The sequence below is a fragment of the Oxyura jamaicensis genome, chromosome 1, assembly GCF_011077185.1.
Source record: "Oxyura jamaicensis isolate SHBP4307 breed ruddy duck chromosome 1, BPBGC_Ojam_1.0, whole genome shotgun sequence".
NCBI classification, from domain to species: domain Eukaryota; kingdom Metazoa; phylum Chordata; class Aves; order Anseriformes; family Anatidae; genus Oxyura; species Oxyura jamaicensis.
The window spans coordinates 135,401,284-135,415,556 of NC_048893.1; the positions used below are offsets into that span (position 1 = coordinate 135,401,284).

At 36.7% G+C, this 14,273-nt stretch overlaps 1 protein-coding gene across 2 annotated transcripts in view; it reads right to left on the reverse strand.

The window, feature by feature from the left end:
• Positions 1-14,273, reverse strand: part of GABRG3 (gamma-aminobutyric acid type A receptor subunit gamma3) — a 324,683-nt gene that overhangs the window by 142,305 nt on the left and 168,105 nt on the right. For both annotated transcript variants that reach the window (XM_035315282.1, XM_035315277.1), the window contains exons 4-5: positions 9,773-9,993; positions 7,299-7,381 (exon numbers count right to left, since the gene is read on the reverse strand). In XM_035315282.1, the coding sequence (XP_035171173.1) occupies positions 7,299-7,381; positions 9,773-9,993 (304 nt within the window). The remainder of the gene's footprint in view (positions 1-7,298; positions 7,382-9,772; positions 9,994-14,273) is intronic.

Genomic DNA, 14,273 nt, shown 5'->3' on the forward strand with positions numbered 1-14,273 from the left:
TGTTAATTTTGAAGATGCAGAATCAATAAGCAAGAAAAGGGAGGGCCTTTTCTCATGGAAGTTTCATGTTTCCAGGCTGACTTGCTTTGCCAGGCAGTCTTAAAGGTAAACACAACTGACAAGACATAACTACCAGCCTGAGGACTTAATGCTTTCACCCTGTTTATTGAATCTTCTAGACACTTTTGATGGTTTCTACTGATCTCATCATCATTAGTCAGTCAAACTTAGTGAAAGTAACAACCATCGACTGGATTCTAGCTAAAATACATCTAATCTGAGAGTCAATAGTCACTACTTTTTAAAAATAAATAAATAAATAAATAAAAAACCTTCTGTAGCATAGTGAAGGTTATCCGACCTTTCCCATTAGTGTCTCTCCTTGATCTTCTTTTCTCACCTCCCCAGTGATTTTCCTTGGCATTTATCCTGCTTCTAACATTTGTGCAGTACTTGGTTCTCAATGTGCCAAATGGCTTCTCTACCCTTAGAGGCAATTCTTCAGTAATTCTTCACTTCTCATAAGATACCAGTGAATTCAAGTACAGAGTGGTCAGATGCATCACTAAACAATCCTCAGTGTGGCCTCTGAGGTGTCTTCAGAAGAGAGCATTGCAAGCAATTATAAAAATAAAATTAAAAAAAAAAAAAAAAAAAAAAGCTCACACTGGCACATGAAAAGATGCTTAAAGCGGTTTTGGCTTCAAGTAAATAATGAATATAATGAGGCATGTGAAAAAATCATTGGAATGAACAATAACTGTCACATGACAGAGGCTCCTGTGCCTTTTGCTGATACCTTCAGCTGCCAGACAAGCGAAGAGCCACCTGCCTTCCTTCAGAGTTTTACTCTTATTTTCCCCTGACGCTGTAAATATAAATTAGCCATCTATTTATATTCTTGATCGAAATTAATCACTGGCATTTTTTTTCCAAACTTGTTCAGGTACTGATTAATAAATAAATAAGTAAAAATGTAAATACATAAATAAATCTAATCATTTCTTATTTATAAAAAAAAAAAAAAAAAAAAAAAAAAAAGAAGAAGACTAGATTCTTTGGGAAACTAGATTGCCCCTGTTTCCTTGCTAGACTTGCTGTTTCCTTGTTTGAAAGTAAGTCAGAGCTGTGAATTCCAGCTATGAAATCCACTTGCCTACCTTGAACGTCAGATCCTGGAATGCTAACACTGTTCTTGCTCTGCAGCAGATTGCCTAGAGAGTTTGTGCCTGTGACAAAGTTCTCCTATCTTCCTCAGACAGCTGTGCAGGGCAAATGGAGATATCACAGATCCTCAGAAGACTGCTGCAAAACTGGGGTATGTATGAGCTTCCTGGAATAGCCTACCATCAATCCAATTTCAGCAAGAGTTTTCTGGAGCCAGGATATCATGAGTCAAGCATTTTGGGCTTTGCTAATCATCACTTGCTGTAATTTTACTCTAGGGTTTCATTTTTGCTGGAAGTAATGGCAGCTGCTGCCTCTCCAGAGGAGCCCTCAATCTCATGGAGAAAAGTCTCAAGAGTCACTATAAAACGAGAGAGAGATTTGGTCTGTTATTAGCCCTCTGCTCTCCACGAGGAACAGAAATCCCTAGAAGAGCAAGGGATAATATATTAATTCACCACCACCATCAACTATCTCTGATCTAGGAGACAATGTGCATCCTTAACCTCAGCGAAGTTTCACTGTCTTTTCTGTTAAACAGAAATTGTGTGTTTATTAGTGGCTATGTACAGACATAAGATCAGATGGTTTTAAGTCTGATACACTTGTATCACAATGTAGGGCTTAAATTTGGAATCAGGACAGAACATCAGAACTGTAAATGTCTAGAAAGATGTCTCTGGTATACCTTATACAATATGCACTAGTTTGACATAAGTCTACCATAAATTAGATTTAGAAAGTATAACTTTACAACGAATGTACTTATATAATGGATGAATTTGGCCAATTTCATAGATATATAGCACATCCTATTGGAGTAATTATATGATAATTAGCAGAAATTCCAATTCAAATATCTTGTAAAATTTAATGAGTCTTGGCTTGAGTAGGAGATGAAGGGTCATAAAAATCTAAAAGACAGTTAACACAGTATCTGTTATGCATTGAGAAATGTATTGAGTCCTCCTAGAAGAGGAAAAAGCTGCAATAGCTTAAAATATGCTTGTCGCAAAACCTTAATCAAGAATTCAATTGATGCCCCATGATCTGGTTCAACCCATTACAGAGAGCACATATGGGAAGTTCAGATTTGGATTAAAGCTCTTTCTCTGCATTGCAAAGCCTTCCTAGCATGTTTAATGCTGCTCCCGTTGAGATGTGAACATTAAACCGTGTTCCTTCTGGCCTGTTCTTCATCAGGAGTAAATTTCTGCCCTCAGATTTTATTAATGATTCTACTGGTGATACACGAGATGAAATAAAGCACAACAAATTCCACAAAACCAGCATTTCCTTTTCTAGGCTAGAAGGAATAATAAAGAAACATATTAAAATTGGTGATGACAGCTACTTCTGTTGGAATATTAATAATAGGAGGCTCAAAGTACTGATCATCTAAATTGCATATCCATAAGTGGTTTCATGTTCAAAGGGGTAACATTTGATTGAACTATGTTTATATTTAGAAAATAGGTATCTTCTTTTTCAAGTACTGTGTTTGATTTTGATGGATTCTTTTTAAATGCATTTCACATTTCCATACTTTTTTTTTTTTGCTGCAATACTTTACATGTTTTTGTAAGTCACTTTAAACAAACAAACAAAAAAAAACACCTTTAACTTTTTAGAAGGCTAAAAGTACATGCTTTAAGTCTTTAAGGCCTGTCTGAGCAAACAAACCATCTACAGCTGGCAAATTTACTTGCCCCTATTTTCAACTGAACTGAAAACATTTGTGTTGTTCATGTGCATATGTTAGTGTTTGCAGTAGGAATGGCATTCCAGGGATGCCCATAGTTTCCTGCCTTGCATCAGTTCTGTAATAATGGTCCACTCAGGACTCTGTAGACCTTCTCACTTGGTAAAACATAAAATTGGCTACAAAAATACCATCAGTTCTATAGCCTAAATCTAAGGGGCTTTTTAAAATGAACAGTACTGTTGGGTTTTTATCACAACAGCAGCAAGAAAAATAAAGTAACAAAAGCCCATTAATCAACTCAATGTGATAATCTTTAATTTGTCATCTTGCACTGCAGCTCAACATTACTGCATCTGGTAAGGCTTCATTTTGGTGTGGCTGTCATATTCTGTCTCCTGAAGGAGTGTCACAAATCTAGGATAATCTTGAGCAATCTGTACAGAGTGATCTCTTTATGCTTAATAGCTACCAATGCATTTCTCTTCCAATGATTTGTCCAAACAGTTTTGGATCTTAGTCAATTTTTGCAACCAGAGTATCAAGTGCAATAAATTGCACTTAACTTCTCATTTCCAGACTGCATTTTTCTGCTTCTGTTTTATTTGTTTATTCTTGTTTTGGCATTGTCCATTAGACAGAATGCCTCTTCTTTCTTCCTTCCTTCCTTCCATTTATGTGAATCCTAACTACCTTAATAAACTACCTCTGCTGGCAGTATCTTGAAATGAGGATGAACATTCTACAATGTTCAAACCAGCATTGAACAGTTATAACCAAGGAAGTTTAACAGTATACTTGAGTACCAGAAGTATCTCAGCAGACTCCCTTAGCTCAGAAAGATAAATTAGCCTAAGTGAAGAACCACACTTACAGAATATGTTTATGCAATAGTATATAGTACTTTAAAAGCATGTAAAGAATCACCTAGAGAAAAATGCTTGCTACATTGGGATCAAGTCACAGCATTGACTCTTTCTACCCATTCACAAGAAAACACACATTAATACCATTCATTGGCATTTGCACCAGTGTTGCAGCATCTCTGTAGTAAGGGAACCTGCTTGTGACATGTGGTTATTCTGACCAGACTGGTTCACAGACTGGGAAAGATCTGCCACATTGCAACACTGAACAGAGTGCTCCAGGAATGGTTCTTGAACAAGACTGGATGCTCAGGCCAGCTGTTACCGTGGAAATGCTCCCCACAGTAGTGTCCATCTCCAAATTGTTTTTATGAGGTGTTCCTTAGATGTAACCAAAAAATAGGCACTCAAAAATCACTTCAGAGGAGGATAAAAATAGGTTCCAAACAACAGGAAGGGGTAGATAGGTTTTAACCCTGTTAGCACACTGAAATGGCCTCTTGTTTATGAACTACTGTTGTTCTTATTCTGGCAATTGGATCAAGTACAGTTTAGTATTCCCACCCAGAATCACAGAATCACAGAATAGTCTAGGTTGGAAGAGACCTCCAAGATCATCTAGTCCAACCTCTGACCTAATGCTAACAAATCTTCCACTAAACCATATCCCTAAGCTCTACATCTAAACGTCTTTTAAAGACCTCCAGGGATGCGGACTCCACCACTTCCCTGGGCAGCCTATTCCAGTGACTAACAACCCGTTCAGGAAAGAAGTTCTTCCTAATATCCAACCTAAACCTCCCCTGGCGCAACTTGAGCCCATTCCCCCTCGTCCTGTCACCAGGCACGTGGGAGAATAGACCAACCCCCACCTCGCTACAGCCTCCCTTCAGGTACCTGTAGCGTGCAATAAGGTTGCCCCTGAGCCTCCTCTTCTCCAGGCTAAACAGTCCCAGCTCCCTCAGCTGCTCCTCGTAAGACTTGTTCTCCAGACCCTTCCCCAGTTTTGTAGCCCTTCTCTGGACTCGCTCGAGCACCTCCATGTCCTTCTTGTAGCGAGAAGGACCCAAGGAATATTAACTGTCCCCAGAGCAATGAAAGGGTTAGGCTGTAAGTTTGTTGGCACTTGAGGAAAATCCTCTAGAAACAATTTTAGCTTAGTTTCACATTTTTTAACTAACAAGGCAAATGTATGAAAAAGGTAAAAAACAACCAACCAACCAGAAAAAAAAAAAAATAATAATAATAATCTTGTTTGTGTTTGTGTAGAGATGCAGGGAGTATTTTCCAGAATTTGTGTTTTTTTTGTGCTTGCTTACAGTGGAAGCTGCAAAGATTTGTCTGCATGCAGGAGAACAAACAAAAGGGATTCAGAGGGAAGGGGTGCTACGCTGTGAATTCTACAACCATTTCTATTTTATTCAAGGATATATATTTTGGAATGCGTAATAAGCTTGTCCCCTTAGAAACTTGTCATAGCAGGCAGTAATAAATCATTCAGGCATTCACTCAGTCATTCACTTTCAAAGTCCCACTGTGTATCATGTATCTTGAGACTGCTATGAATGTGCGTAACACTGAAAATATAACAGATTAAGAAAACAAACCAGTCACACAGGAGAATGTCCTACGACAATAGTCGTGCTAAAAGAGTTCATGGAAAGGAACAAAACTTGGTATGAAGTTAAAGAAATAGGCTCTTATCAACATGAGCAAAGAGGTTCTCAAAGCTATAAAACATTATTTTAATATTCTTCCATATGTTATTCCATCTGACAAGAGATTATAAGGAATACATACAGAACAAACCCAGACACACTCAGATTCTGCTTGATTCTATGTAACCTTCATCTCCTAGATGGTAACACATGTATGTTTTCAAAGGTAGAATGGCTCTAAGCTAATATATCTAAATTAGGGGGCGTATCTTCAAATCAAGATGTAATTTGAAACTTTGCCATGGAGCCTTCTGAAGTTGGCACTGATAGCCTGTCTCTTTTTTCTTTCCTTTTTTATTTTTTTTTCTTTTTAATAAAATCTCAGAGCATAACTTACTACTTACTTGCATTCAGTACTGACTAGCTACTAGTGAAGGTAAGGTTTGAAGTGGTTTCCTTATCTGTTAGTGTTCACCTTCTTCTTTGGATATTGCTAATGCAGGACCCATCAGATTTCTGTGGTACATTTAATTAGTATCCCTGGACTGGGACTCCTTTGCCAGTACTGCAACAAATAAGCAGTAGTCTGCCACAAGGCAAAAGCAGCTTTATGCAATAACTAAACGTAGCTGAGGTGCATGTCGTTCAGTGACAAGTGTTCATTAGCAGGAAAGCTCATTCAGGAGGTACTTGCCTCCTGTCCATTTGAGTATACAGGTATTGCACATATCCAAATTAAGCACACAACTGTGTATTTTTGCCCAGGCTCACTTATCAATGTAGATCATAAAACCCAGCAAAACAGTGATAACAGATTTGGGGGAATTAAGATGTTTACACTGGCAGATTTTTTGTAAACACTTTCCAGAGGAAAAAGAAGAAAACTGGATTAGCTGAAACCCAGATCCAGTTTCTAATTGAGTGCTACTGTCTGCATACTATTTGTAAACAGAAATCAATACACTTCCATCACAGCAGTATATCTATTATGAAGGTATTAAATAGTGTTAGTCTTCTATCACTTCTTAAGAGAGATTGAAGAAAATACTATTTTCTCAATTAAAGGACAATACGATGCTTTTCCCATTCACTTCTGGAAAACACAAATATCGAGACCTGTAGTTTATCAAAAGAAAAACCTTTAGTAGAGACCCTTTTAAAATTGTTTGTAAAACATCTATGTTGTGTAACTTTGGATTACACTAATGTGCAGCTGTACCTATGAGCAGACAGCTCTCATGATTTTTCAAATGAATCAGCATGAAATGAAATTTCACAGTAATATTAGGTCTCAAGTTAAACTTGCTTGACTTTTGTTTTCCATCCATTTCAGTAATGCATTTGTTTTGCCTACTATGTAGGTTTAAAATATACCAACAGTACATACAATTCAACATTAGGATTACTGGACAAGCTAAGAAATAAAAGGGAAATGAGTTTTTAAGTGTCTACTGTATTTACTTTAGATCATGGAACAGAGGTTTTACCATGCCACTTGCTATAAATTCACATATTCAGAGATTACTGGGCTTATCCCTAAACTGTGCACCTCCTCAAGAAAACTGCAATTTCTTTTTCCATTTAGATGTCATATGATTTTATAGATTAATATAGCAAGGAATGGCATGAGGAATGGCAGCTCATGCTGAAAGTGACTATAGGATCAAATAAAAAGGCTGGTGCTAGCAAAAATAAAAGAGTAAATCTATGGAAAACTTCATGGTATAAATTCCTCAACCAGGAATGCTTGAGAGGAAACAAAAAAAAATCATCTGAATAATTAAGCAAACCTAAGTTTCCTATACCTGTTCTGGAACGGTTGAGAAACCTAACAGAAATCAGAAACAAATTCACGTCTCTACATGCCACTCATATACAACAATAAAGAGTCAAAACAGTACTTACAGCTAGAGAATATCAGTGGACATGAGTGTTCATCCATTGGGAAATTGTGTAGCTGCAGCTGGCACTCAGCATTTATGGTAAGCCTATGGAGAGAAATCAAGTTAACTGTCACTACACACCAGCAGAATGAACAGCTAGAGGAGGAAGCTGGGCAACCTTAAGTGGTCATACAAGAGAGCTTTGATATTTGCAAATTGTCTATTGGCTATTTAGACCTACTCCAAAACAATTATTATCTAAAAACACAAATAATTTCAATAACATCACTAAGAGTTTCCTGATCCCAAGAAATCTGTGCATATGTTTTTCTTGACAAACACCAATCAAGACAATTTACCATTAAAGAACATATCAAACTTATAATAGAATTTATCATTAAAGATGGAAACAACTAACCATTAGAAAAATACCAGAAAAGTGGCTGATGTGGTTGTATGCAATTCCACAAAATTAAAACCTCATAAAGAATCTGATGGGATTGGGAATAGTCCCTTAATTAATTTATATTATAATGTGAACTTAAAAATTGTTCAGTCATTTTGGGATATCTCTCAAAAATATATAAAAACTTTGTATACATCTCAGCTATACAGATGTTGCAAACATAAATCAGCAGGAAGGCCTTCGGCCCCATTTGAAAACTTTTTTTGTGTCATATCCTAGCACAAAGGACACTATGAAAGGACTTGATATAAAAATGACTATTATAAACTGATAATCTTTATTCTGAAAGATTGCAAAGTGAATCTACAGTAGTAGTAGATTAACTTAAGTGCTTGTTTATTGTCCAGTGTTTTTCAGGAAACAGACACTACATTAATTACATGCCTGAATTTATGTAGCAGGTGTGAGGCATGTTTTTTTTGTTGTTGGTGGTGGTGGTTTTGTTTTGTTTTGTTTCATTTTGTTTTTATTTCTCAAAATCTAACTAAATGAATTGGTTAAGATCTGTGTATCATATCTGGGATGGGATGGAGAAAATCTCCGTGTCCTGGAGAAGGTCACTTAGGAGGAAATTTGTGTTGATGCTAGAAGAGGATCTGGGGTGTTACAGCAGGAGTAGGCAGGCAAGAAGAGGGAAAAAAAATTAGGCAGGCAAGAAGCAGGAAAGGCAAGGAGCAAGACTGAACCTTTTACACAGAACTGTACTTTCTCCTGAATACGGAATGTTTTATCAACACATCACGGAACCTAGATATGCCATAGTTATTGCTCCCATGCCATACTGATTCTGTGTGGTCACCTAAGTCAAACAAATTAGTTGTTTCTGAATTAAAGAGTGTTATCTGTGAGCAGTGATCATTCTAACAGCTTCTCCTGTGAGAAAAAGGAGGCTAACACAAATGCAGAAAAGGACTCAGAATAGCTTTCACAGATTAAAAATGCCCATTCAAACTTGGCCAAATAGTAATCCATTTTTAGTTGTTTTAGGCAAATTTTGCAGTCCATGTGACAAATAGTTTTACGTAAGTAAAAGTCTAACAATCATTAGTTTTACGTAAGTAAAAGTCTAACAATCATTAGGGAGATATGCAACTTGCCCTGAAAAACTGAAATAAGACTACAGAGCAAACATACAAACAAACCAAACAAGCAAAAGCACAAGAGGTGATGAGAGCTGTCAATTTAATCACCAAGGTCTTCAGCTAACAGCTACTGAAATAAGCAAGAGCTCTGTCACTGAGGAGCAAGCCTAAGAAGGGAAGTATGCTAAAAATGTCAATAGCATTTCCAATCGTTTAATTCATTTCTTACTATTTGCCAAAAACTTGCCATTGGAGCCCAACTGCAGTTGCAACTATGACCAGAATATGCTATTGCTGTGCGAAGGCTGAACACAATCAGTGCAGAAAATGTAGCATGAAAGATGTTTCTGAAAAAGTTTGCCTTGTGGAGTCTGGCTCATGGCAGAACTCCCTTCTGAACAATTCATCTCTTCCATAAGTAAACATTTTGATTTCCACAGGCTCTTTTCATGCAAATATATACAGTATTTCTAATACCATACAGTCGATGGTATCACAAAGATTAGAAAAATTCTAAAAGCCTTTCCTGCAGCAATTCACCCTTGTGATGAGATGTGACAGACTATCTTTCAGCGTGACTTATTTGAGGAATCAAGTACTGGCATTAGCATGAATTTAGAAATATTTTATCCAGTCCTGCATCTAACTCTGATCAGAAAGGTTTCTGGCAGGTTTTATGGACTGCATGCTCCTGATTTTATTACAAACCCTGAAAAAATTTACTTCTACAATTTACACAGACCTGTTTCCAGTACTTAGAGTTTCATTTTTAAAAGACAAGACTTTGCTTCTAAACTGCAGTGCTTACACCTGAATATTTCAGTGTTTTGTCAAGAAAGGTCAGGTAAGCATCAGGAAGAAAACAGCAGAGCAGAACAGGGAGAATGCTGAAAATTACTTTGGAGCCAACGGTGTGAGAAGCTTTCACCTCGTGCTCCGACTGCTCACCTGAGGGTGTACAGGATCTTGCCATCGTTCCATATCCGGAGGAGCTGGTTGGGGGTGGTGATCCAGTGAGCTTCTGCTGTCTTGGAGTTCCGAAATATCGTGTCCGGGATCCAGATCAAACCAACCATGTTGCTGTTCAGAGTCAGTATTTTCATGGTGCTGTTGAAGCGAAGACGACTGTCTGTCCACGTCTGGGCAAAAAATATATCAATTTGATATTCCTGCAATGAAAGCATGATATATAAATTGAAATCAGTTCCATACTTCTCATTACTATTTGACCTTGTGTAAGGCCTATCTGGACATAAGGTAGCAAGATACATTCAGGGTAAGGGAACTGTGTTTTCTTATTTATTGTGACCAACTTTTTTTTTTTTTTTTTTTCTTTAGAAAACAAGCAAAACAACCTCTCTTACTTTTGTCTTATGCCGTAGTAATTTCTGCACTAGCTCATTCTTTTCCATTTTCTCTAAAAATTTATAGCTACAAGATACAATCTGTAGAGACTTCTTTGTCATAGGGCAGAATGATGAAAAACGTGTGAAAAATGAACAAGAACAGCACAGGTAAACTGGGGAATGACAAATTCCTCTGACTTTGGCAATGCCTTGTGTGTGTGTATGTGTAAATTCAAAAAATTAATTATTCTGTTTGTTACCAACTGTTTAACTACTCTTTTACAGCAGAATTGAAAAGGCATGTTTGTGCTTCATTAAAGACCCCCTAAAATGCTAAGAGGTGTGCAGCCACTAACTTTCTGCCCTGAACAGATGAATATCATAGCTTAAATGAATCTCATCCTTTCTTTCACTCCCCATTTACTTTTTCGTTACTGTAGGTATGCAGGCATAGTAGGTATAACAATGCTAACTATACACAGACATACAGATAGAAGTGTATACCAGAATACCTCAATACACTGATATATGCATTTAATACCCCATGGAAGAAACTGTGCTAAAACCAGTTTTGCATTGTGACCTGAAGTCATTTGAAGACAGGAAAGCTCACATTTGCATTAGTCCCATTTCTTTACCATCCTTCCAGACTGCTTTATCTCCAAATCTTGTGAAGACATCTGATCACGTCAAGAAAGACCCTCTCAGTGTTGCAGTACAGGTTGCATCCACAAGACTGACAGCATTTTCTTGCATGATGCAAAGTGTGTGCCCTACAATGCAGGCTAATGCAGGGGCTGAGCTACACCAGAGGAAGCAGTCTCTTTAAATCACCTGGTGCATGCACTCTTGGTATATTTAAACAAAGGAGAATTTAGGCTCTGGAGAATTTAGGTTCTCTAGTATGTCTTTGCTTTTGACTGCTCTGAACTTGCTTTTATTGCATTTTCATTTTTCTCTTCCCAGATTTTTCATTTAAAAGAGAACATGTAAAAAGAAACGCTATTATACCAACAGTATTCTATATTGTTTTATTTATAGATAGTTAGAAGAGCTTGTAGTCTGAACTGAGGACAGCATTTTTGTTAAGAGCCATCTGGTGCTCCTGCGCTATTAAATTTTTGACAGGCTATCCTTTTAGAGCTGATGCTGTAACACCAGTAAACCTAACTCACTGATACTGTAATACTAATCCAAAATATGCTCTCGGCCTCTCATCTCTAAATGGCAAATGATCAATAGGTGATCAATACTAGTGGTGCTAGCATGTATCCAAGTATCAAATAATAGATCACCTTAGGAATAAAAGCCAAGCCACCAAATGAATTAAGGACCACATTTCTTTGTAGTTTATGTCGCTGCTGTTTTTCATTGTTTTAACTTGATTTTCTCAGGGAAGCAGACAGATTTGAATCTGAAGAGACTCTTTCATCTTGATCACAGTTACACATCTTCACACACTTAAAGGCTGCATTGTATTGTACACAGCACACTGTTATTGCTACCCAGAGAGCTGATCTTGTTTTATTACGCTGAACTCTATTATTTTATCCTTGAAAGTCCAGTGACAAGAGTTAGTTTGGCACACTGCTTCTATAGAAAAGCATATGCCAGACATGTCTATGGGTTTCTCCAAATGCTGAGTGAGTAGAGTTGCTTTTTTTAGCTCACATGTGAGAATCAGTATTTATAGAATCAAAGACCATTTGTATACAGCTGGCTAATGACAGTGCTGTCTTTTCACAGGACAGGTTTTTGCATGATATTCATATTTGAGGTTATTTTATATGAATGCTTTATTTTGGCTCTCAAATGTTTACTAAATATAGGGTTAGACATAATTCCCTTCTGGTAGATTGTACGTATGTAATGATATTTAGGATTTTAGGATTTATAATATTTAGGACTTCTCCCACACCAAAGGAAAGAAAGCCCCTGAGCTATGTGGTACTATGTCTTGAAAGGTACTGCAGCTAGATTTGAGCACAGTGGGCACCAGGAACAGTGTAGGTGCATCAGTGTGGCTTCTACCCAAGTACACTACTCTGGCTGAGAAACAGATTACGTTAGCCTAGAAGCAGGACCATGCTAACACTACTGTCCAACTCCCACTCTGCTTTTCCTTCACTTGTTATTGCAATTAAAACACCTCAGAAATGATCGTTCTTCAAAATATCTCTCCAATAGGATACTGTAGCTCTGCACGTTAATAAAAATGTTTCAGCTCTGATTAAATGATTCACAGATTTTCTGAGGTATTTAGGCGTTTATTTTGTTAGCAATACACTTTTCTACTTTCAAACCTTGGTCATAAAAAGCAAAGTAATACTTCAAAAAGGAAAGTTGATGAAAATTTGAAATCAGTTGCATTTATTTTTGTCATCATTTTACCCTTATTTTTTATTTAAAATATTTACAATGCTTAGTTCAGAATGTACAAAAAAATTGCCCCTACAAGACAAATTTTCTCAGTACAAAAAAGCATACATTTCCATTTAATATCTGAATTTCAATTTCATATTTTATATTCTCTACATTAATCCTTTTTAGGAGCAGATGTTAGATCAGTACATCCTTTATATTACTCTTTGTAACTGCTTCAGTTTTCAACCAAGCAGATAATGGGGTATGATATTCCCTCTACAAGGAAGAGACCGAGGTCAGTTTCTAGACTGGCACTCAGTTCTTCACTTCTAATGGAGTTAGTTGCTGGGCACACTTCAGCAAAATTACCATTATCTTCACTGAAAACAGATACTCAGTTCCCAGTGAAGTCAAAAGCTTGCATATACTGCTTTGCACAAAGCTGGTACAATGATCTCGAACACACAGCATCCAACAAGAAACAGCCAGAAGAAAGGTTTCTGTGTTGTTCCCACATATAGACCAATACAATATAATACAACAAAAGAATGCTTTTCCTTTGCTAGCTAATAGCTGCCATTTAGATGAATGACTATATTCAAAGAAAAACCTTTAGGAAAGGTGATGGTTGCACTTAGAATGTTCAGGCAAGTCAGGGTTTCAGTGAAAGGATGCTTCAGTGAAAGGAAGCAACATCCTATAGCTCTAATAATGGTCTTTATGTGCTTGTCTACCACCATACCAGAAGTGTTACTAATACCCTTCTGCTTCTTTCTTTTCCTGTTTAATCTTTGGCAGCAAGCACTGATTATTACAATGAACACAGGAAGAAATTAACAATAATAATAATACATTTTCAATAGGGCTTCTCAACTGCAGAAAGGTGAAACAGCATTCTCAAAAAATGATGCCAAGCTGACATACAGTAAAGTGTTCTGTTGCCATGTTTCCTTGTTTTACAAGCATCTATCTTATCATGCTACCAAAACCAGCTTAAGATTTTTTTTGCTTATACCATGTATTCACACTGTATCTGGATATGTTAATTGTAGCTATGCTCCACCACAGGTACACTTCTGAAACGATCTTCCTGTTGAGAAGATGTAAGGGACAACTCTATGGGGAAAAAATACGTCTCATTGTTAAGAGGAAGGAAAATTCTATGGAAATCTTGTTTTCTTCAGCATAGCACATATTTCTGAAATAATATAAAAGTTCTCCAATGCAAAATTCAATTATAAACTTGAAGGCATTGATAGAAAAATACTTTATCAACTTTAATAGATGTCATTATGTTTGGCTTTTAAAAATAATTTCACAGAGCGTGTTACATTTATAATTTAAATTTCTTATGCTTATAAAGTTCATCAAAATGGGATCTGTTTGCAGCAGGGTTCTACAATCTTCCCAAATCTGATTATATAAGGAAAACATTTTTTCCCTCTGTGCTGTGTTCACAACATGGTAAATGAAATGAATTTAAGAAATTGAAAGAGCAAGAAGGTGAAACTAGAACATGAGAATGTTTCCCAAAAGTAGCCTACTGATACACATGAATACTCAGTTGAATTTCTATATTCACATCGTCAGACCTTTTTAAGAAATTTTATATTTTCAATATTTTTTATTGCTTCTGGAAAGTCTAATACTTTTCAGTAAAATTAAATCCATTTATTTTGTTAGATCGTATCAAAATACAAAGTTTTGTATCTAGCAGCTAATGTGTAGCTGAGTAAAGT